The 25,530-nt window shown below is 34.2% G+C and overlaps 2 protein-coding genes across 2 annotated transcripts in view; both read right to left on the bottom strand.

The window, feature by feature from the left end:
- The window catches only part of N (neurogenic locus Notch protein), a 46,618-nt gene extending 38,426 nt beyond the window's left edge, over nt 1-8,192 (bottom strand). Inside the window, 1 exon segment of the mRNA XM_043213070.2 lies at nt 7,070-8,192. Within this exon segment, the coding sequence (XP_043069005.1) occupies nt 7,070-7,229 (160 nt within the window). The 5' untranslated portion in view covers nt 7,230-8,192.
- An 802-nt stretch (nt 8,193-8,994) lies between these two features.
- Nucleotides 8,995-25,530, bottom strand: part of kirre (kin of irre) — a 49,816-nt gene continuing 33,280 nt past the window's right edge. Inside the window, exons 2-6 of the mRNA XM_043213221.2 lie at nt 14,173-15,217; nt 13,668-13,770; nt 13,413-13,540; nt 12,247-13,345; nt 8,995-11,870 (exon numbers count right to left, since the gene is read on the bottom strand). Of these exons, the coding sequence (XP_043069156.1) occupies nt 11,329-11,870; nt 12,247-13,345; nt 13,413-13,540; nt 13,668-13,770; nt 14,173-15,186 (2,886 nt within the window). The 5' untranslated portion in view covers nt 15,187-15,217 and the 3' untranslated portion in view covers nt 8,995-11,328. The remainder of the gene's footprint in view (nt 11,871-12,246; nt 13,346-13,412; nt 13,541-13,667; nt 13,771-14,172; nt 15,218-25,530) is intronic.

The raw sequence follows: 25,530 nt of genomic DNA, 5'->3' as shown, positions 1-25,530 counted from the left end.
TCATTGCCTCCTCCATAGACAGAGATACCTAGAGGGGGTTAAGGGGGCAGAGAACTTGGCCAAGAAGTCAGGAGAGAGACTGAGACTGGGGGCCCAGGAAATCGTAAATTTATCTAATGGTAGTTTTTCAAGAAAGAAACTCGGGTTTACAAAGAAAATTAATTTTCTTTTAAGAAATTAAAATTGTTACAAGAAAATTAGAATTATTTAAAAATAATAAAAATATTTATTTATTTAATTTGTTAAGAGTTTAGAGTTTAGAATAATTTTTATATAAAAGAATATGTAGATAAACTTTTAAAAACCTAGAGGTATTTTAAAATAATTCTGAGCCTCAATAAAATCACCAGAAATAATTTTCCAAAAAATTAGCATTTAAAATTTATGATTCTAATAAAAACACAATTTTTCTTCAATTTATTTTAAATAAAATTTAGTTTAAGGAGCCTAAAAAACAAGCTTAATAAATAAACCTTAAAACTCTTTTTTTAATTTTTCATCCATTTCAAAAAAAAAATTTTTAAACATGTTTTTAAATCTTAAAAAAAAAATAATATACAATTTCCCTTAAAAACTTAAACCATCTAGAGAGCTTCATTATTATTTTTACAAAAAAAAACGGAACCCAAGAGATCCCGATCCCATGGCAACAAATCGCGTGCATTTAGTCGATTGGGGCGAATGGGGCGTGGCAGCTGGTCAGCGTAAAAAGCCTGGCCTGGCCAAGACGAAGATGGCCAACAAGACGACGGCTCAGAAGAAGAAGAAGCAGAAGAAGACAAGACCAGGCCGAAAAGAAACCAAACCAAACAAGACAAGACACTTTGGGTAATATCTATAAAAATTGTTGTTGGTCTGGCTTTTGGACCAAGGCTTGGGAAAAAAATAAAAAAACACAAGGGCGAGGTGGAGGGGGCGTGGCCACAGGAGAATAAAAAGAAGAAGATGACTAGGGAGGAGAAAATAAGAAATAAGAAGGTTGGAGGGGTTTGTTCGGTTTATTTCGCTTTGGCTTCGTTTTCTTGGCTTTTTGAGGTTGTCAGCCTTTTTTTTTTTAAGAAAATACACTACAAAAAATATTTAAAAAAAATTAGAGTATTGATTGATATTTTTAATATTTTTCTAGATTTATTTGATGATTTTAAGTCTTTTCTTTGTGGAATTTGGTTTAATTTTTGGTTTGTTTTAAAAGCATGTTAGTCTTTATTTTTTTAATAACTAAATACATGTTTTAAACTTATTTATAATATATTAAAAAATAAATTTTATAAATAAAAATAAATAAAGTTTTATAATCCTTTTTTTTTAATAAATTTTAAATTGAAATAATAAACAATTTTTTAAAAAATATATAAAAATCTGTAAGACCCTACTGAGACCCTTGAGTATTTATTGACATTTTTTAAAGCTTTTTTAAGATTAATATTCATACCCCGTACTTTCAAACCTACACCCTACTACTCCTTTCTATGATTTTTCTTCTGGTGTACACCTTTGCCTTATTTTCTTGTTCTTTTTCGCCTTCTTCATCGTTGTCTTATTCTTATTCTTCTGCTCCTGTCCCCTGGCTGATCGTGTTCAGAAGAACAAGACACACACACATACAAAGTGTAGACGAAGAAAACCCAAACAGCCCACGAGAGAGAGACTTGCGGGGAAAAAAAAAATTCGAAAAAATAAAAACTTGTTCGGTCAGTGCGTCCGTTTGTATGTATCTTGTAGATACAAGGCGGCTGGCTGGCTCAATTGTATCTGTATCTGTATCTTCGAGCCCGACCAGAGACTCCGACCATAAAGAAAACTCATTAAACTGGCCATGGCAGGGCGCACTAATTCGCTGAAGTTTCAGGTCTCTCTCTCTCTGTGGTGGTACCACAAACTACATACAACCTCCTTCCTTCAGTTAAGAGTTCAGTTCAGGCCATCATTAAAAGTCAATAAACAGAAAAAAAAGAAAAAGAAGAAAAATAAATGAGTAAAGATTTTTAGAATCCATAGAATCCATGGATTTTCTAAGCGGATTTAATTGCAACACAAGGCTTGGACTGATGTTGTGATGTGATGTGATGACTGTTTTCATAATTAGTTTAGCAAGAAGTTTGAAAAAAAAAACCAAAGAAAAGGAAAAATCTCAATTCATTTCTTTCGAGCCATTTGAGGCATTTTTCCCAAGAGGAAAAGCTTGGGAAAATACAATTTTTTGCAATGATGACGATCATGATTTATCATGTTTTATGCAATAGACTTTTTATGGCAAATAATACTAGAAAAATAAATACTAAAAAAAAGAATCCAAAATTCTACCTGATTCTTGGCATCTTCAAGGTGTGTCCCGAAAAAAAAAAAAAACAGGATCACCTCGCTTAAAACGGAACTGCTTTTGCCATATCAAGTGACCAGGCCAACAAGATTCCTCTTCACATATATATACATATATATATATTTTTTTTAATCAGTTACAGGTTTTTTCTTCTTATTTTTTTTCGAAAAGGAAAAGGAGTAACAGCAAATTTAACACTCGAGAAATTAGCATCGCCTGCCACTTGATTTCATATACCGTTTTTTTTAATTAAGTCTTCTTAAGTTACTGATGGGAAAGTTATATATACGTATATATTTTGGTCCAAAAACGGCGGTGTCGATTAATTAATAAATGTGACAGTAAATGGTCGATAAGTGGATGTCTCAGAAATTAATTGAAATGCCGAAATAAAAAAACGAGATCAGCTTATGGAGAAATTTTTTTAAAGGCGGCGTCCTTGAAAAGCCCTTTTTTTATTGAGGTTTTTAAATCGTGGGAATTGATTTGCTTTTAATAAGTAATTTTTTTCTTTTTTTAAGTACACATGATACTTGAATTAATGAATTGTTCGTTTAATGACAAATTTATGCAAAAATTATGCAAATTAAACGTCAAGTAATTGACTTCTTGGCTGTAATAATGCATATTACAGCAACTTATGGGTTAATTATTATTCAAAAATGGGCTTGAAATTCCAGGGAATTAGATAATTAATATTAATTTTATTTTTAAGTAAAAGTTATGAATGTTTTAACAACAGGATGTACATGTTTTGGTTTAAAAAAGTCTTTATTCATGAAAGTTATTAGATTTTTAATAAATTGTTTGATTTTATGAAAAGTTGGGTCACATTACTAATATTTTGTAATGAAATAATATTTATTTTAATTATATCTTCAGAAAAAATATAGGATACTTTTTTCAAGACTTTTATAAAAGTTATATATTTTTTAAAATTATTTCTATTAAGACTTTGGTCACATTAATTACTTATTTTATTTATTTTTAAAATAATATAATTTAAAAACCATAAAAAAGAAACAAATTAAAGTACTTTAATAGCCATAATATATTTTTAATAAATAAACGAATATAATATAGAAATATTAGCTGTTTTTAATTATTTTTCTCACAACTTTGGTTACATTTAGTCATAAAATCTTAATTTCTTTAAAAATACCATAATTTTTTTATTTTAAAATTAATAACATTTTTAACCATTTTATATAATCCATTTTATAATAACCATTTTTATACCCAAATATGTGTAATATCCTTCTTCTAACCTCTTCCTCCTAATAGAACCATCTTTTAAATTGAAAAACCTTTAAAACCTCTTAAATGTTCTTACAATTTAAGTGCCCGCTCCTTTCGCCCCCCTACCCCTCTGCCCTTTTCATTTTATAACCATTAAATTTTTAGTTACAGTTCCGAGTAATGCAACTTTATGTGGATATGATCATAAAATGCACATTTTACGATCCATAAGCATGTTGGTTGTCCCGAACTAGGAGAGTATCTAGGAGGGCCTCCTCTCCTAATTAAGGAACCGCCGTGTGCGTGACTTACAAAAGTCAAAAAATATATAAACATATTGTATATATATATGTATATATAGATTTTAGGGTGCAGGATACAGGAAATAGCTAGAGAGAAACGACGACATTGAAAAAGGGAGCAGCAAAGATACAAAAATTTAGTCCAAGTATCTGAGAGTTTGAAAGGTTCCTAGGTAGGTTCATTCTCTATCTGCCATCTCTTTCTGTCTGTTGGCTATCTCAGTTACTCTCAGTGGCGGCATTATCGTAATTTGATCTTTGAGCAAACAGCGTAAAAAGGACGCGCATGTGCAATATGTCCCATCCAGCCAGGATATGCCAGGATATACATACATATACACACAGAACACAGGGGTTGGTGCTCCTGTTCTTCCTGCTCCTGCTGTTTTCATTTTTGGCTCCAAGAGCACAGCTGTCGTTTATTCCATACTTTATATATATACATATAACACGTATCCCTATATATATATATTTTTTTTTTGGTGCCTGATGCCTTGAAATTGAATGCGGTGGTTGGTTCGGAAAACCGTTACGTTTGCCATATTAAAACCTGCGAATAATTTTTTTTTTGGTACATGCAGGCGGCACAAAAAATATAAAAAAACAAATATTCCTAAAAAAAGACTACCTTTTTTAAAAGTTGAATAAACTTTAAAGATTGCAGCAAGTCGAGCGGAAATATTGATTAAGTTAAGAGATCATGTTTATAAGTCTGGGTTTTGAAGACAAGACTTGAGGAATTTAAGGGGAACTAGGGGTTTTTTGGAAGGGTTTTAATTGAAATTTAAGAAATCATTTAAGTTTGTTTATGTTTTGTGAAGGAAATTAAAGGATTTTAGTAAAGATCAGTTATAGATCGTATTATAGACCACATATTGCATGTAGATTATATTAAAGATCTATAAAATATCATATTTAAGGTTATTTTATAAATCATATCATATCATATAAATATATATGATATATATAAAAGATATATATGATATATATAAAGATCATATAAATTTATAGATCAATTATGGAAGATATTATAGATCCTACATATAAAAGATCATATTAAAGATCATATTTTGTATGTCGATTATATTACAGATCCAGTTATACATCATATTTTTATTTTTAAATATTAAAGGTAAAAAAAAATATGAAATTTGTGATATTTTAAGGTTGTTCTCAAGGTTTAAGTTATAGATCCTTTTATAAAAAATTTATATTATAAGAAAAACCATAGGTATTTATAAGAAAAGTATAAAAATTTCTATCCTTTTTCTAATCCTTATATATTTCAACCTCCCAACAAACTATAGATACCAAATATTTTCCCACTTTACATCCATACAACACCTTTTTTCTAAAAACTCTCTCTTTATGATAATTTCATTCAATAATGTCTCTTTTTTTTACAACTTCCTTTAGCTAATTTCTTGCATTTTATGATGATAACAAAAAAAATGCAAAATAGTTGATCAAAGAAGAAAAGAGTTTAGGAGGCAGCGGAAACTCGAGAGAGTTCAGGAAGTGCCCAGGTAAAAGTTATAAAAAAAAAATAAATAATAGTTCAATGATCTTAAGAGACAGATGGAACAGAAAAACAGAAAAAAACGAAGAAGCGGGTTCTGAAAATGATTATTTAATTGCTGGGAAAAATGATGATGATCTCGGTTGATTGATGAATTGATGAACAAAAATCACTATTATAGGTTTCTTAAGGTATAGTTTCTAAAATATTTATTTAATTTCTTATATAATCTTAGGGCCCTATGGAGTATTTCCTTAAAATTCCAGTTAACTTCAGAGTTGAAGTTCCGTGGAAAGTTGACATTTGTACGAAGGCGATCGACCCAAAGTACACCTACAACAGTTATTTGCTTTATGATTAGACAAGAGAGCCGAGCCGAGCCGTTCCATATGCAAATAATATGTATTTAACCCTCTTCTGGCTGTTTTCTTTTCCTTTTCAAAACTTGTCAAATAAAAGATATAGATATTTACGTGGTATGTACATAAAATATATGAGATATTTCTTCTTTTTTTTTTTGAAAGGAAGTTGACCCATTCGAAGGTAAATAAAACATGGCTTACATGGAAAAAAAAATCAGAGCTTGGTAGAGAGACGACAAGAAAGTATCTTTAAGATGTGAAGTATCTTTTAGAAAAAATATGTAATGCCGTCGGTAAAATAAACTCAAACCGCCAACTTTAATAAAAATCCATTTTAATTTTTCATTTTCGAAAAAAAAGGTGGGCTTACAAATCTGAGAGAGCATGCGCAGTCAGCAAAAGCGAGAAAGAGAGCGCGAAACACAGGGAGAGAGAGAGGGAGACTAAGCGAGAGAGAGAGAGAGAAAAGCAAAGGAATGAAAAGCAAAGAGCGACCACCTGTCCGAAACTGACAACAAAAGCGAAACGAAGGAAGATATTAAAAAGGAAGCCGAAGAATACAAGCCATGGCATGGCCAGACCTGAATAGGAAAGGGAAGAACAGGAGAAGCAAGGAGCAGGCACACAAAGAAACAAAAAGCGAAAAGCCAGAAACCAGAAAAAGGCTTAAACTTTGAAGTATTAAGGGAAGGGTTTTGAGATTTAAGGATTTTAAGATTTACTTTTTTCAAAACAATAAGAAAAATTAGAAAAAAATTAAAATAAAATTTAGAAAATGACGTATTAAATAATTAAAATTTTTGAAAATATTTTTTAGATGATTATGAGCTCAATAATACTTTATATTATCAATTATATTATCAAGTATTAACATTTTTAGGAATAATTGAAGAAAATCAAAATATTACTCAATTTCAAATAATTTACTTTAAATATTTGTACAAAAATTTCGTTTAAAATAAAGTTAAAATTATGAAAAATACCTCAAACATTTTAAATAAAAATCCAAGATTTTAATACCTTAATTTCTAAAAGTATCCATAAGATACAATTTCTTAAAAGAAGACTTCAAAACCCCTATATCTCAAAACTACATAATTCAACTTCAAATCTTTATAGTTTTGAAAAATTTCCAAAACAATTGGAAAACAAAAAATTTTCGAAAAACCACGCAATATTTTCGTTTCTCTTCCGCCGCCTACCACCTTTATCCTGTCTTCCCTTTTGATCCTGCACTTCGTGATCGGAGCTGGCCGTCGAGGTTTATGTTTTGTCGGATTTTTGTTGGTAATTTATTTTTTTTTTTTTGCTTTTTCGCTTTACTTACCAGTTCCACCATGGACGGTGTTTGGCAAATTCGCAAACGCCAGCGTCAGCAGCAGCAGCGATGGCAGCAGCGACGCCGACCGGGGCAGAGCTAACATTTTGCTAAGAATCCAGGTGCTTACTACTGCTCGACTGCGACGTCGGCTGCGCTGCAACTGCATTGTAATCCAGTTTCCAGTTTACCAGTTTTTCGTATTTTTTTTTCGTCTTCTGTTTCTTAGTTTTTTTTTTGTCTTTAATGCCTTTTTCGTTGTTTTTCTTCTACACTCTTTTGAGATTCTTTTGCTGAGTTTTTAGATTTGAGTTTTTCTTTTTTTAATATTTTATTTTATTGTTTAAAAATCACTTGTTTTAAGTGGGGAGATCCTTTTTTATTTAATATTTTAATTGATAAATTAAAAGTAGATGCTCTCCCGACGATGGCGACATTTTATTTTTATGTCATAACTTTAAACAGCAAAAAAAATTGTAAAAAAAAAATAGATATAGATATATAGATTTCTTCTTTTTTTTAAGAAATTACTATATATTTTTTTTGTTGCTGTGAGGATCGGTGCTGAAATTCAAATTTCAAACCGACGCCACACGAGATGCTAGCTCGCTTGCTATCTCTTTCTCGCGCGCACACTCACACACACGCACGCGTCCGGGCGCACACACACACACACGGCCGCCGCGTTTCTCGAAATGTTGTTAACCGAGGTAGTAGACACACTTTTCCGTAAATCCGAGTTTTTAAAGATATCCTTTTTTTTATTAAATTATTTTAATATTTTTATTAAAATTCAGCGACTTATTTGATTTAGTTGCGCTTTTGGAAGCGTTTTCGTAGCGTTTTTAAACGCCATATTCTCTGGCTCCTGTTTCGGTTGATTGTCGGTTGTTTCTTTTTCGCTTGTTATTCGTTATCCTTGTGCAATCACTTTCAAAAAAAAATAATATATTCGTTTTAGATTCGTTTTATTGCGCTGATAGCTTTATTATTTTATTTTGAATTTTTTTAAATTAATATAATCCGTGCGTGTGTTTTTATTTTAAATATTTTTGTGCTTGGTGGTTTTTAGTTTTCAAACGAGCGCACACACGACCGCCAGCGCCGAAGTTCGTTGAGAAAAAAAAACACTGGAGCTGCCCGTCTGCCATCTGTTTGTATCGAAATATCGATAGCCCGATCGGCAGTATTTTCTGGTATTTTACTCTCTGCTCACTCGGAGAGAGAGTATTGTGGAGATGGGTGCGAGCGAGAGGCGAATACTGCTTTATCGATAGCTGCCACCACTTGAGCTCTCTCTCGCCGATCCGACGCTCTCGCGCCATCGCTCTCTCTCGCTCGCTCTGCCGCTGCGGCTGCGCTTAGGTGGTTGCATGCACCCTGACCGAGGGCTCTCTCTCCCATTCTCTCAGGCTTAAAGACGCAGGCTCTCTTGGCTAGTGATGCGCGGCTTTAATTGTTTCCGCTAGAACTAGCATTTTTTTTTACAAGATTTACTTATTTAAAAAAAAAAGGGTTTGTGTGGAATATTAATTATTATAGGACTGTTAAAATATATTACAAACGTAAGGAACTACATGAGTCTGAATCATTATCAACTTCTTTTAATAAAAGAATTAATTAATTTAAAATAAATCTGATGTAAAATTGTATATTAAATTTATAAATTTATAGAAATATAGGATCAGAGACTCTCTTGTTTATCAATGCTATAGAATTTTCTTAAAAAGTTACAATTTCTTAGAAAGATCGCAGCCGACAGCACTGATTCTCAAGCTCTCTTCAAAATACTGGTTTCCTCTCTTGCAATTCCCGGCTGAAAGTTGAGATGCACTTGCAGTCTTCATCCTTTTATGCCTATCGATGAATATCGATAAGACCTTAGTAGCGGGAAATTTAAATTAAAAAAGATCAATTACCCAAATAAAAAAAAGGCACATTTTTAGCATTTTGAAATATTTTATTTCATTCGTTTTTTTTCTTTTATTTTTATTTCAACTAATTTGAGATTTTCTCGACTTAAGATTTAATTTAATCCTCATTTTCCTTGCCTTTTGCCCGCAATTCATTCTTAGTTCTTTTACAATTCATCATTTTTCCTTTTTTCTTTGCTCTCTGCACTTCACAATTACTATTTTTTTTTTCGGTAATTATTATAATTTACTTGGCTTAGTAGGATTTTCATTTAATTTTTTTTGTTTTTTTTTTTAGTTTTATCATTTTGTTTTTAACATCTATGTAATTGAACTCTTAATTGAATCGTTTGACAATTTATCCCAAAAAAATTGAACATGTTTTTTCAACTCTGATTTATTTGATGATTTATCCTGTTGTTTTTTTATTTTTAAATATTTTTTTTTTTTGTAAAAAGCTCTGCGCAATAGCCCAAGAAAAGAATATAGAATAGATTCGATTGAAAAACATGAACGTAAATGAAAAACATTTAAAGCATTTTCTTTCTCGGTATATTTACTCTAGATAAGTACGTATTTATATTTTAGACAATACACACAAAAAAAAATTGGCTTAATGAATTAAGAACCCAAGAAGGAATCATAAGGCAGCATTTTGTGTTAAAATTTTTACGCTTTACATTTACTTATCGATTTTTTTATTCAATTTTTCATATTTGGTAGATCGCTCAAATGTTTTACAAATTCTTGCTAAGCTTTTTGTTGTTCAAATTTGTTTTTATTTATTTTTAAAACTGTTTACATTTATTTTTTTGTTTTCTTTTCGTTTTTTTTTTATAAATAGGCTTATACCACTAAGCAGAAAAAAAACACAAAAAAAAAAATTTGTTTATTTTTATCATTCATTCTAAATCTTAGCTAGTCATTTTTAATTCAAGCGTTGACATTACACATTTATGCTCTAAATATATATATATACGATATACAATATTTTCTTTGTTTTTTTTTTTTACATAATTGATTTAAAGTTTAATTTAATTTAATTTCTTAGGAGCTAGACAAAAAAAGTTTTACGTTTTCACATGGATGCTGGATGCTGTGGCCTTTAGAACCCGATCAAGGATTTTCGGTGCTATATGTATTGTGATGTATATTTTGAAAAAACACCAATATTTTACATTTAAATATTTGATTTTAGTGTTGTTTTGTGAATTTGAAAAATATGCGGGTACTTTACCATTTTTTTAGAATGATACTTTTGAAATTGTGTCTATATGTTCATATTTTTTTATTTTTGGCCTATCTTGACCGGGTAAAAGGTCAAATTCAGCACTTACTCTAAAGGTTTTCTCACTGCATTCAGTTTTCCTCATAATATATATATTTAATATATATTTAAGTCTAAAAATTTGATAAATTTTGGCTTAGAAAATGTTTTTTTTTTTGCTTGCTTTTTTTTCAGTTTACTTGGAACTAACTACAGGCATTTTATAATTATTTTCATATTGAATTAAATTGATTTTCTGTTTTTTTTGTTTCATTCTTTTTTAAAATTGTATGCAACGCGCTGTTTTAAAATGAACTTTTGAAGTTTTGTAGTTGGTTTTTTTAAATGTCGTTCTTTTTTTTATTTCGTGTTCGATACGTTTCGTTTAATTGATATATGATTCTTTTTAGGGGGTTTGGGGGGACAAGGTCCCATAGACCCACTCGATAAGTAGCTTAAAATTTGCACTAGTTGATATAATTTGCCTTCTCACTTTTTCATCGAGTTTCGCCATAAAATAATTAACGCTATAAATCACAATACGGTTTTTGTTTTCTTATCTGTTTTTTTTTTCAGTGTATATATATATATATATTGAATTTTTTTCTCAAGTTGTATAAACTATTTTTCTCTCAAGGCTCAGGGATTTAAAAAAAAAAATAATAAATAGCAGGGAATATTTTTTTCAAAAATTTCAATAATTTCTTGGCTGTAGCCTTAGGAACAACTGTGCAAAAAATTTGCTTATAAATTAGAAGTATTTTTTTTTTGAGTGCATAAAAAAATAAGTATTAGCCTTGGAAAAAAAAATAGTTTACAAAATTGAGGAGTATTATGCTACTTTCGATTAATAATCGATAAAAAAAAACATTCATACACTCGTTCTCTTAGTTGGCTAAAAGTTGTCCATTTTTTTCGGTTTTTTGAAATTACTATTTTCATTACAAATTAGAATACATTTACGAATGGCTAATGGCTCTATAATGCGCTTTATTTATAGGGTGTATATGCATTCGGTTAATCGACTGATTTCTCGATATATTTTATACGATATAAATATATCGTTGCGAAAGGAATTCTCCTCCAATTTAAACATGTGTGGCCAGAGGTCCTTTTTGTGTATGCCCTTTGCCATTGTTGGGCAGGATAAATTGCCCGGACGGACTCTGGGCACACTGACCGCCCAAGCCGCCTCCTGCTTGGGGCGTGGCCGCCAATGTATTACTGCTGGCGGTTAAATTCGAACTGCTGCCGCTAACGCTGCCTCCGGCTCCGGCCCCCCCGCCAATCCCCATCCCAACGCCACCCATGCCGCCCATTCCGCTGGCCAAGCTAACGGCTGTCGAGGATCCTCCAGTTCCGTTTCCGCTTCCGCTCAAATTTCCCACCGGACTCGTGTTGAGAACGGCATTGGCGGCGCTGCCGCTGCCAAAATGCTTCAGCCCGCCGTTCATGTGATGGGCGTGGCCGTGGCGGGCGGCATGGTAGGGCGGTGGGGCGGGTGTGGCCGCCGGATTGGCGGTGCTGGGCGGCGGGAGGGGTGGGAGGAGGGAGGAATTCGTCCGGAGATAGGGATTCCCGTAAATGGCACTGAAGCGACTGTCGATGCCATTTTGTAGCAAAGGTTGTCCTGAAAAAGTAATAAGAGGTTATCGATTATTATCGATTATTTTTTAGGAGAAAATCGTTAAGATATCGATATTATTCAAAGATATCGATAGTCTTAATTAATAGTTGGTAAAAAATAACGGCCATAAATGATAGTAGCTTAAAAAAAATTAGGACCTTATCGATACTATATCGATTATTTTTATGAGAAACATGAATCTTGCAAAAGTACCGATAGTATCGATTATTTTTATACAAAAACACCATTAAAATATCAATAATGATTAAAATGTTACTAAAGTCTTGTTTAAAAGTTAAAATCAAGAATGATCGGTATTATCGATAAAAATCAATTATTCTTTTATCGAAAAAATTAAAAAAATAAATCGAACTCTTACCTAGGAATCCATTTGTTTGAGACTGCTGCAGTTCATGGCGCTGATTTCTCGGCAAACTGGCACCACCACCAGCACCAACTGCTCCACCAGCTGCCCCACCATTGGCGCCACCACCACCATTTCCCGAGGCAGCTGAATGCGGCAAGGTGGCCGAATTCATGCCACCGTTCTTCGACTTCCCGGACATCTCGCCCGGCGGACTGTAGTCCAGAGCATACTCGAAATAGTGGGCATAGCCATTGGCCTGTGGAGTCTCCTTGTACGAGGTCTCCTGTTGATTCTTCAGATTCTTGATGTGACACTGGCGATTATAGCGATCGCCGCCAAAGTCACCGGAGAAACGTTCATCGAACTTGACGGGTCCTGCCAGCGGTACACCCAAGGTGGCGCCCTTCATCTGGACATCGGGCATCGGGGATTGGTTCAAGTTGATGGCCAGTCCATCGCCACCCGCCTCCGAGTACTCCACATCGTAGGCCTTCGATCTGAGCTCCGATTTCAGTTCATTCAGTTTATCGCCACCGCGAGACGCCTCGGGTATCACATCTGCGGGCATCGGCTTCTTGCGACTCCTGCGCTTCCGATAAACGATAATAATCATCACGATCATCAGGATAATGGCGACGGAGAACGTTGAACCCATTACGACCAATAGAACCGGAATATTACCGGGTTCTCGGAGTAAACTAATCACCAGCGAATCAGCACCATACGAGTTCATCACCGTACAGTTGTACTTCCCAAAGTGCGATGCCTTACTATCGCGGATTATGAGAGCAGCTCTCACGCCCTCCGGCAAGTGGTGTTCCTCAAAAATATAGATATCCGGATCGGCACTGCTCATGTTAATGACCTTGCCCTCAAAGGACCAAAGGATATGCTCCGCCTTGGGGATACTGAAGGCCAAACAATCGATTTTCACGCGACTTCCCACGCCTCCAAACTGCACCTTGTGGGAGGTGATGATGGGTGCCCTTTTCACATAAATCGTGGCCTCCGCCCCGATCTCCGGAAATCCATTAACAACTGCCTTGCAGAAGTACCTTCCAGCGGTCTCACTACTGACTTTTATTTTCAGTTCAGCTTCTTGACTAACAATCTAATGGAAGATAAAGAAAATAATTTTAATTAAAAATTATTAAATATTTCTAGGATAGATAACTTACCCGATCGGAGTTCTCATTGATCCACTCGATTTCCGGTGGAGGATTTCCGGCCACTTCGCAACGCATACTGACAGTAGCCCCCAGATCAGCTTCCACACTCACAGGTCGTTGACGAAAAACAGGACCAACTAAAAGAAAATATTTCAAATAATTTTTTAGAGAGTTTCCAAATTAAAGAGAAAACTATCGATATATTTGATAGCAAAGTAGCTTTATTATTTATCGATAGTTTTATAATTTTAAAATATTACTTACAGCTTATATCCAAAGTTTTGCTTTGTTCGCTTTTTCCCACAGCATTAACGACTTCGCATTTGACTATCGCATCATGGTATTGCCTTGTGACATTGTGAATGATCTGTAAGATAAATTAGAATTAGATATTTTAAGATTTTATTATTTATTTAAAATAAAGAGTTAAGAAAATAAGGCAAAAAAACGATTGAGATTAAGAAAATCTAAGAAGAAAGCAGCTTTAAGTCAAATTTCTTGAAATATCGATATTTTTTTTCAAATAATATTCAAGCAGATAGCTTGAGAATAACGATTGTTGTCAATAGAACTTTCAATTTTAAGATTTTATTACTAAATTAATAGAAAAACTTTAGAAACTTCTAAAAAAATGTTATCAAGTTACCGAAAGTTTGAGAAGTAAGCAGCTTAAAGCCTTATTTCCTAAGATATCGATATGTATTTTTTAAAAATATGTATTTTTTAAAAATACTATCGATATATATCGATATGTTTAAAAAACACTCACCATTTTTGTGGTAAAATCCCCCGTCATGAGCTCATCGTTAATAAACCATCGATAGCTGAGTTCGTGTGGGTTGGCATCCGCTTGACAGCTTAGGATGACCTCGGCACCTTCAGGGATCTTGCCACCCGCCAGGGCGCCTCCCACCACCGACACCGTGACCTTGGGCGCATATTTCACCTCCAGCAGTAGCTTCGCTGATCGATAAGTTCGATCGGCTGTGTTTTGGGCCTGACACGTAAACGTGGTATTGTGATGCTCCTTTTTGGGGGCCAGTTTAAGGATCGATTTGGCGGTGATCCGGCGGGAATCGGCCAGGGGCTCCTTGACATATTCAATGCCCTTGGTGAGGACATTGCCCAGACCATCGATCCATGTGATTTCGGCCGCTGGCTTCCCGCCCACCGACACGCATTCCAGTTCGATTTCACGATCCTCGGTGGTGACCAGATAATCGCCTTGCAGGATTTTGGGGGCTTCGGGCGGTACGAGGACTGTCAGCTTGGCGAATCTCGACCGGATGCCCTGCTCGCCCTGCGGCCCCGGACCCACCTGACACTGATACTTGGCATCGTCGTCCAGCATCAATGGATAAATGTCCAGCGAGAAGTCACCCTCCTCATCACTGCCCACCATGGAGTATCTCTCGAACCCGCTCAGGTTACGATGTTGCCCCAAACCGAAATCATCTTTGGTCCATTGCAGGGCTCCAACCTTCTCCATCACCCGGCACGGCAGTGTGACCCTTGACCCCACCACCGCTGTTTGATCCTGCGGTTCCATGGCGAAGTGTTGTCCACCATTGTCGCCGCTTTTGGATTTCTGAGTTTCGTCCATCGATGAGGACGATGATCCCGACTGCGAGTTCGAGGACGAGGAGGAGTCACTGTGGTGCTGATTTTGATTCGATTTGTTTTTGTTCTTTTTGGCTTGGACGGCAGCGGGCTGCAGGATCAGCAGCAGGAATATCAGCAGGATCGGCAGGATCAGAGGAATTTTCTGACGCATTTTCTTCATTTTTTTTGTCAGTGTATTTTTGTTAACTGGTCTGGAAGAGAGAGAATAATGGAAAAAGGTAAGTCAATTTTTAATATTATTTTTAATATTTAATTTTTTAAAGTTAATTGCTTAAAATATTTTTATTTCATTTAATTTCTAAACTTATTTATGTTCTAAATTATTATGAGAATTATTTTTCTTTAAAAAATTTATAAATTTGTTTTAAAATTAAAATTTAAAAGCTTAAAACCTAAAACAGACAGATGAGTCCCTCTAATGGGCGCTTTAGTTTCTTAGCGCCACCTATGGGTCACTAAAACTTCTACTAATAGTCTATAGAGGGCCTATTGCCTGAAGCGCCATCTGTGGGTTAGCAGGACAACCTCATGGCAAGTTTTAAACCAAACTACCTTACAGATGGCGCCACTTAAATTCGTCATAAAATATTAAACTAAAAAATAAAATGAAAAAAATAAGAAAGTAAATCTTTATTTAAAATCATTTCACTTTGTTAAAATTCAATTTATTTGATTAAGAGAAATCCATCCTCTCCGATTTCATTTTTAATTCAATAGTTTTTAATTAAATGAAATCGAAATGAAAACAGATGCCGTCAAAAATAATTAAAAATCCCTTTTTTTCCCCACCTTCGATATGTTTTTTATGGGTCAAGTTTAAAACAACATGTGTGTCTGAAATGTGTGTACATATAAAATAAAAAAAAATCGGTAAAAAAATGACTGTGAAGCCAAAAAACCTTTGAGAGTGCGTGCACAAAAGTTGGGTTGTCAGATGTCTGGATTTGTGCCATCAAGTGCAAATGCAACTGAAAACTGCAACTGCAATTGCAGCTGCCATAAATGTAACTGGTAACGCAGCTCGTAACTACTGGCGTTAAGCTGTATGGTCTACACTAAGAGAAGTTAAAAGATCTAAGGTAAATACTTTTAATCGAAATTTGACTGAAAAATTATGGTTTAATAAATTTAAAATGGAAGTTATTATTTTATTATTATTTTAAGCTGTCATTTTCAACAGAAAATATTCTTTCAAAAGAACCTCAAAGCTAACTCTTGCTTTAGAACCACACTTTTGTCTAGAGAATGTTAAAAAAATATTATAGAGAAGCCACCCAAATTTTTTTCCAGTACATCAAAGAAAAGTCTTTAATGATTTTACTCCCCAAACTGTAAATGCAACTCTCTGCGAAATTGAAACATATTTGCAACGGACTTTGCACGCTTTTCTCTCGACTGAGCTTCTTCCTTTTTTTTGTAATTTTTTTTTTTTATTTTCTTTGCCCATATATAGTAGATTTTCCTTATTTTTTTCTCGATTTTTTACGCGTTTTTTGTCGCCTATTTTTTTGCACTTTCCACTGGCTTGTGTACACTTCCTCGCTTCTCCACTTGCCATTTTCCCTCTCGGCTGAATTGAAACTCGCACACACACACCCACTCACACACACACTGAAAACAGGCCGCCAAACATATGTATGACATATGGGATAGGGGCGTCTTACCGCCCACTTTGCCACAACGCCCCCAATGCCCTTACGCCTCCTTGCCCACATTTTCTTGTCAGTCTGTGTTTGGCCTTGGCATTTGTGGCTTTTGTTTATTTTTCGCTTTTTTCGAGGGCCTTTCACTTTTTAATCCTTTTTTGCCCAAAAAGTGTGAAAGAGATATCTGCTACACTTTAAATTGTATATATATTCCTGATCAGGAACAATCAGAGAGTCAAAATCTATTTTTTTTTGTCATTTTTTCTGGGGGTCCCCTTCAAAATTTTGAAAAATGCATGGGAGCCACCATTTGACCCACACTGAAGGCCATATCTTTGGCAATTCTTATCCGATTCTTGAGCGGGGTACCTTAAACGATTTGTATATCGATTCTCCATCGATCTACATCAAAATCTAGCAACAAAATATTTTTTAGATTTTTTGTGATTTTTTCTGGGGGTCCCCTTCAAAATATTGAGAAATGCATGGGAGCCACCATATGACCCAGACTGAAGGCCATATCTTTGGCAATTCTTATCCGATTCTTGAGCGGGGTACCTTAAACGATTTGTATATCGATTCTCCATCGATCTACATCAAAATCTGGCAACAAAATATTTTTTAGATTTTTTGTCATTTTTTCTGGGGTCCCCTTCAAAATATTGAGAAATGCATGGGAGCCACCATATGACCCAGACTGAAGGCCATATCTTTGGCAATTCTTATCCGATTCTTAAGCGGGGTACCTTAAACGATTTGTATATCAATTCTCCACCGACCTACATCAAAATCTAGCAACAAAAATTTTTTAGATTTTTTGTGATTTTTTCTGGGGGTCCCCTTCAAAATATTGAGAAATGCATGGGAGCCATCATACGACCCAGACTGAAGGCCATATCTTTGGCAATTCTTATCCGATTCTTGAGCGGGGTACCTTAAACGATTTGTATATCGATTCTCCATCGATCTACATCAAAATCTGGCAACAAAATATTTTTTAGATTTTTTGTCATTTTTTCTGGGGTCCCCTTCAAAATTTGCATGGGAGAAATGCATGGGAGCCATCATACGACCCAGACTGAAGGCCATATCTTTGGCAATTCTTATCCGATTCTTGAGCGGGGTACCTTAAACGATTTGTATATCGATTCTCCATCGATCTACATCAAAATCTAGCAACAAAATATTTTTTAGATTTTTTGTCATTTTTTCTGAGGGTCCCCTTCAAAAGTTTGAGAAATGCATGGGAGCCATCATACGACCCAGACTGAAGGCCATATCTTTGGCAATTCTTATCCGATTCTTGAGCGGGCTACCTTAAACGATTTGTATATCGATTCTCCATCGATCTACATCAAAATCTAGCAACAAAATATTTTTTAGATTTTTTGTCATTTTTTCTGGGGGTCCCCTTCAAATTTTGAGAAATGCATGGGAGCCACTATATGACCCAGACTGAAGGCCATATCTTTGGCAATTCTTATCCGATTCTTGAGCGGGCTACCTTAAACGATTTGTATTTCGATTCTTTGGTATATTAATTGATCTCTATATTAAATTTATCGCAGGAAGTCTAAAAATATTTAATGCCTTTCGAATTTCTTTATGTAAAACTCTTCATAGGCTGATTTTTCTTTCTTGTTAGTTGGTTTTATGATTTTTTTTATTTTCACCTCTGAACACTCTCGACAGGTAAGGTAATCCTAACGATTTCATTAATTTAGTTCCTTTTTCTTTTTTTCCCCCTTTATTCTTGTTGTTAAAAAAAGTAAACAAAAACAGGTTGAAAGCTAACGAAACGCGTCGAAAGACAGCTGACCGGAATATATGCAACGTATATATAGCACATATCCCCCAATCCGTATCGTTTTTTCTATAGTCTTGGCTATAACTCTGTCGTATCGCTATTTCTGTTTTTTTATTTTTGTTATACCCTATAAGTTAAGGATACATTGATTTTTAGTTTGTTATTATTTATTTTAATTTATACATACAGTAAAAGCTTTTAAAAATATAGTTTTAAATTTTGTTTATAATTATTTGAACTTTTTAATTTAAAAGACTTTCTTTATTTTAAAACCTAGTTAAGGTATACTTTTGAGGTCCTTTAACTTTTGGATTGAGGTCCTTGCTGTTGCTTGTTTACCAGCACCATGATTTACGGCATTTGCACTTTGACTGCGACTGTGTTCCTCTGTCCGTAACCGTGTCCGTTTTTTGTGTCCGTCCGTCTGTCCGGTTGTCCGCCAACCTGTCCGTCCGTACTCCACTTTTGGGTGTATGTTTTTATATGTGTGTGTGTATTTTGTGCGGTTCAGAAAAGTCCGAGAATATAAAGAGCCGGAAATGCCCGGCGTGCGTATGTGCCAGGTGATATAAGAGGTGGAAAGAGTGTGGAGGGGCTTATAGTATAGCTATGGTCAAGATATTGAAGAAGGTTTTATTTAAAATGATATTGGGGGAAAATACAAGAATTAAAGCGATAAATTAAAGAGAAGAGGAAAGGTTAAATATCATAATATATTCGTTATTTTTTTTATATAAAATTTTTTAGTTTATTTTATGATTTTTTAATTTTTAAATAACCTTATTTTTAATTCTCCAACATTTCTTAAACCCGAATTCCTAATATTTCCACCACTACTGTTTTAGAAAAAATAAGTAAAGAAAAGCCAAGTGAAAACTTTGGATAGGTCGCTTGGAGCTGGGAGCAATATGCTTGCCTAAATTATTAAAAATTATAATAAAATTTTTACGACCATAAAAGGCCACCGTACCAAAGTCGGGGGCCCTCCCCCCCCCCCACACCCCTTTTGTGTGTGGGGTTTCCTTTTTTTTTTTTTTGCCTAAAGACCCTTGGGTCTTTGGTCCTTGGGCCGAAAGTTGTACAGGAAATGACTGGACATGATTTTTCGTGCACACATAACTTTTGTTTTTAGTTGCGGTAGATTCTCGTTGGATAGTAAAAACCACTTCCCCGATAGTCACTTAGACTTCCCATCCCTATCCCCTTACTGCGTGCTTGGGACTTGGAGAATATCCTTATATATATACATATATATTTTTTTTCTTCTTAGAGTTTTATGTATGTACTTCCAGGCGAGACATTAAAATTACTTTCGGACTTGCAATGTCCGTGCTGTCACTTGGTTTTTATTGTCCTTGGGATCATGAATTACTATAATCACTGCGATTGTCCCCAATAATATGGGATTTGGTAGAAATATGTTGGGGAAATGTACTAAAAGGTGGGTTAGGGTTTTTTGATTATTATTTTATTTTAAGAGATTTTTAAGTGAATTTTATGTAAAGTCTTTTTAGAATTAAGGTTATAAAATTATATAAATTTCGATAACATTTTATTAAACTTTTATAGGTAATTTTATTAAATTTTGGCCTTTTTTTTAAATATTTCTGTATATTTTTTTTTGGAAAAACATCTCTTAAAAGTCTCCTCCAAGAAATACTTTTAATTCTTATATTTTTTCTTGAAATTAATATTTTCTTTATTATCGATAACTATCGATTTATTTATGCACTGGCTGTACCTTTGTTTTTTTCTTCGAAATAAATAAACATAATCAGAATCAGCCTCTTCTTGTGTTAGTTTCCTTTTGTGTATTTTCCAAGTAACCCATTTCCTTTTGCCTTCTCTCCCCTACCTCCCTCTATGAGTTTCCCAAGGACCTTTCCCCCACCTCTATTTCCGCATTTTCCAGCATTCGCCGCTGCGTTTTGTGTTGTTTATTGTAATTTCTGACTGTCAGCGTTATTGTTGTTGTTGTTTGTGGTTCTATCTGGTTTTAGTTTCTTTTTTTTTCAACGCACGTGCTGAAAATGCCACCAGAAAGAGATAGTCATAGTGGGTTAGAAAGAGAGAGAGCATCCGAGAGACAAGTGAAACAAAAGACAGGACCAAAGGATGGATGGGGGGGAATGTGGGAGAAAAACGGAAAAACACATGCCACGAAAACGCTAATGACACACACAAGCATACACATATCCTAGTGAAAGAGGGGGCGTGGCTAGTGCGGGGGCGGGAGTAGGTGTAGATGTGGGTGTGGGTGTGGGTGTGAGTGTCTTTCCCAACATTATGTTAATTAGATCCCTCACGAAGGATTTTCGCTGGAAATATCTTTCATTCTCAACATTGGGTAAACAAAAGTTTTTCCTTTTTCTTTGGAAAACTACGCCACATATACACCGACACACACACACATGCAACCTTTGGAAATTAACACACATGCAGAGGCAGTGGCTTAGGTCGAAAGGAGGGTTTTGGTTGGTTTTAAAGAAAATTAATAAAAATTATCCAAATTATATTAGGGATAATTATCCCTAATAATTAATTATAAATTTTTATGAATTGTTTTCTTAATTTTTTTTTTACTTAGAAGAACCTGTATCTTTCTTGGTTTATACATATATATTTTTTTATAATAAATATATGATAAAGGTTTTAAGGATTTTTGTGAATAAAAGCAGAAACGGCCACACTTTAAAGTAACCACAAAAGCGATAAAAGCCTTTAAAGTCACAAAAGCCACAAAATATAATAAAAAAAAGTTAAATAAACTAAGTTCATAACATACAAAATTAAACAAAAATATTCAAACAGAGAAATATTTTTTATAGATTTTATATTTCCTTTGATTTATTTAAAATGTTTAAAATATTTTTTTCTATAGAAAAGAATAAAATATAAAGAATATAACTATATAACTATAAAACTCCCTAGGTTTTTTTCTGAATTTCCCTATACCCCCTTTAGTCCATGCCCCTGTTTAAAAGACCCGCACAAAGCCTGCCTCCTTTCTGTATTGTCATGTGATTATTATCCTTTTTTCTCTCCGGTATTTGCTTGACGGAAGTTTACTTTTAACAAAGGAAATTAAAGACAGAAATTTAACCCAAAAATGTTTACAAAATAAGTTGAAAATAAACAAGTTTTGAAAACTGGGAAGAGTTGAGTCAGGAGACTCCAAAGAACTGTTCCCAGTTCTCCAAAAAGAAGGAGGAGGATTCCTCCAAAAAATCCTAATCAAATTGGTGTTTCTCAGCTGCTCAGGCTTCCTCCTGCCCTTTTTCTGGCTCATCAGTATCAGCCATAAATTAGCCAGAGGCGTTGGCACAAAAAAAATGGAGGGGGTAGACCCATTGGAGTTGCGTGGGCGTGGCAAGGCCAATAAATTCATCAATTTTCGGCAACAAAAACAAAAAAAAAGGGAGAAAAAAAGAAAAACAAAAACATTGAGGAGCTAAGGAAAACTTTTCGCGCCGCCTTCGCACTTTGCCAAATGGCACGCCCCCAGCATCCTGGCAGCCTGGCCGACCTCCCGCACTCCCCCGCCCAACACTCTCAAGTTGGGAAGCCTTTTAATTGAATATTAATAACAAAATCCTGCATATTAAACAGAGGCCGACACAACAAAGCAACTTTACCAGCGCCAGGACCAGAAACAGAAACAGAAACAGTCGAAAGGACGAGCCAGGACCTTTTGTTAATATATGCACACATCTGGATGAGAGAGTGCACTGAGAGAAAATTATTTATTATTTTCCAAAAATTATATCCTCTAAATTAAAGGACTTTTTTTTCTTTTTTTTATATTCAAGCTCTATAACTAGACCTTTAAATGGTTTCTTCTGGAAACCTTTTTCTTTGAAAAATTTCTCACAGTGCATATGAAAGCGTATTTTCGGCCTTTGTATTGTGGCACGTCTCTATATCCTGGCCAAAAGTCCTGCGCGCTCCTGACGATGTCAAATGTTAATGCAATCAAATTGGAACCTCATTCAGTTCAAAGAGGAGTGCGAATTCGAATGTATGACAGGAAACGGCACTAAATCCAATTATGCATGTAGTGAGGGGGGCGTGGTGGTATATGGGGCTTCCAAGGGGCGGGGTGGGGTTCCTGGGGCGGGTGGCTATCCTATAGCGGATTAAGATCCAACTGAAACGTGTCCTTTTTTTGGTGTTCGCCTTTCGAGTGGTAGAAGCCCAGGAAAATTCACTTTAATTCAGTTTGTCAGTGTGACAAAAATTTAATTTCTTGATCAATATTTTCTTGAGAAAATATTTAGTTTTTATAAGACTTAAAAAACTTACAGTTTATTTAGGGAATTATTTTAGCTTAGCTCTGATCTTGGGCTTACCTGTAAAGAAAAGATTGAGAAAAATTGAATTTAATAAGGTTTTTTGTTGATAATTAATTATAGGAAAAATATTATAAAAAGAATTAAATAAGGGTGGTATGAAGGTATGAGTAGGTTCACCTTTTAGGCTATATGATACCCGGTACTATATTGTTGTTGCTTAATATAATACTTAATATGCTAAACTAATATTAAAATTAATACTTGGAACTCGAAATTCGTTTTATAAATATACTTTCGTTGAAAATTGTTGTACTAAAAAATAACCTAAAAAAAGCTATATAATATCCAGTCCTTTGAACTATTTTCATTTAATACCCGGTACTTTGAACTGTATATAAACTTAAAAACAAAATTAAATAATAATATAATTAAAGCAAAAACTACAAAAAACTATAAGATATAATGTACATACTTTTAATTTACATACTTTTAATTAACAAACAGGTTTAGGTATATTTTAATAAAATAGTCTTAATAGAAACTATTCTTATTTTAAATTGTTTAACAAATTAAAACTGTTTTTGGTAACATAATTTCATTTTAAAAATAAAATAATTCGATGAGACCTTATTTTTTATCTCTCTTATAAATGACTCTTCATAAATGAGTTTCTTTATTATATTTCTTAAATATGAAAAAAAATACTACAAAAACCTCCACCTCGTATGGATTTCATAAATATCTTTATAATTATTATTTTTTTGTTTATTAATTGAATGACTGGTATTTAAATTAGACGAATCATTCTTTGAATCCTTGCGTGTCGCATTCGCTTTTATTTTTTTTTTCAATTCGCTTTGGCTATTTTGTTAGCCAGGTTGTTGTTGTGGTTGTTGTTGTGGGCACCTCATGCATATATGCTTGGGTGCCATCAGCACCCTGGAACCCCCCTTGAATCACCTGCTCCCCCCCTGGCCAACAACGCGCAATTAAATCGATATTACGCGAGCCTGAGCCTGTGCCTGAGCCTGAAGCCTGCCTAATTGCGGATGACACGAAATTGTTTGCGCTATAACAATAAAGCAAAGCACCCACCCACCAGCCCCTCGGCCAAACAACGCCCCTGCATAGCCCAGGGCCATCCCCCTTTTTGGCACCTCTAATATTCCAATAGGTGGAATTTTAACAGGGGCTTAAAGGATAACTAACTATTAAAGTTTTTTATTTAATTTCTTAACATAAATTTTTTTTAGAAATTCCCCTTTTTGATACGCCCCTGTTCTTAGGCTCTCCCCATTAATAATTGTCCTTTCTCTCTCCCACACCACCCTCTAGCCTCGGCCATGTCTCGGCCTTTCTTGACCCCTTATTGCAGGCTGCACAATATTGACACTAGATGGCGCTGTGCCGTACACAAATTCTAATTGGAAATTGATTCAATTGGAATTTGGTAAATGAAAGGAGTTAACTGTGTAATTAACTCGAGGCTAAGTGATTTATTAAAGCAACCAAAAAAGCTGTTTAAATAATTACCTAGAAGGTAAGCATATGGAATTTCAAAATTTAGACAAAATATAGGAGAAAATATTAATATGTTAACTATTAATATTTCAATTTATTTTCCTAATATTCAGCCCTTTTTTCTTAAATTTTTCCCCCAAAGACCTCCCAAAACTTCAAGTATTTACAGACAAGAAGCTTGTAGTCCTAAGCGATTTACCAAAAAGGCTCACAAAATGAGCTTAAATTCCCCAAATGCGCTTAGGTACAAAAAGGGGGGAGGGGGGGAAGCCTTCCACAAAGTAGAAAAAAAAATACACATCAGCAAGCATATATGAAGAAAAAAAAATTTAAAAGGTTCGAAAACAATTTAAAACGTTTAAGCAAAGTACAAAAAAAAAAGAAAAAAAATACAAGAAATGTTAACAAAAAAGAACACACACACACACATGGGGGGGGTCTATTCATGTGCAACAAGGAGCGTGGCAAGAACAAGCGCTTGCCAGACATGTGTTCCCCCCTTTTTATTTATTTTTTTTTTTCTCATTTTTGTTGCAAGAAGAAGGCGAATGCAGGCAAGCAAGATAGCCATATCAGTTTTCCGCCTTGTGCTGTATAATAAACAATTTTTACTTAAAATACACACACACATATGGGAAGGCAGGGGAGTGGAATAGGGATTTCTAAAAGGGGGCTGGGAATTTTGTTGTCTCAAATTTATATTAAAAAAAAATATTTTAGATAAAAAAAAAAGTTTAGTTTTAATTGTTTCCAACCCCTATTAATGCAAAGTTTTCGAACCCTTCACTGTTGTAGTATTTAGTCTTGGGAAAAGTAACAACTGCAACGGATGTGAAATGAATCATTCGCGCTAGGTGCTTTATAGTTTTAGACAAAAGCTTTAAAATTATAAATAAAATTTGTAAAATTGTAAAATATAATTATTCATAAGCTTAAAGCACAAAAAAACCTATATTTTCCTAAAAAAAACTGAGTAATAAATGAATATGTCTAAATTATATGAAATAAATGGACTAAAAAAATATATAAAATCTCTAAAACAATATTAACAAATTCCTTAAAATAGAAACGAATAGTTTTTAGTACACATAATAATCCAAAATACCCAAAAATATATAAATATTCCCTTAAAATGCTATTTTAGTTTTATTTTCAGCCCCAAGTCCCAAGACCATTTGTTTGCTTTAATATTATTTCTGAATAATACGTTATTTCTGGGCCTTGTTTTATTTATAAAC

The sequence above is a fragment of the Drosophila bipectinata genome, chromosome XR (genome assembly GCF_030179905.1).
Source record: "Drosophila bipectinata strain 14024-0381.07 chromosome XR, DbipHiC1v2, whole genome shotgun sequence".
Classification (NCBI taxonomy): Eukaryota; Metazoa; Arthropoda; class Insecta; order Diptera; family Drosophilidae; genus Drosophila; species Drosophila bipectinata.
The sequence above is the reverse complement of the archived record's forward strand: the minus strand, read 5'-3'. Positions and strand labels throughout refer to the sequence as shown.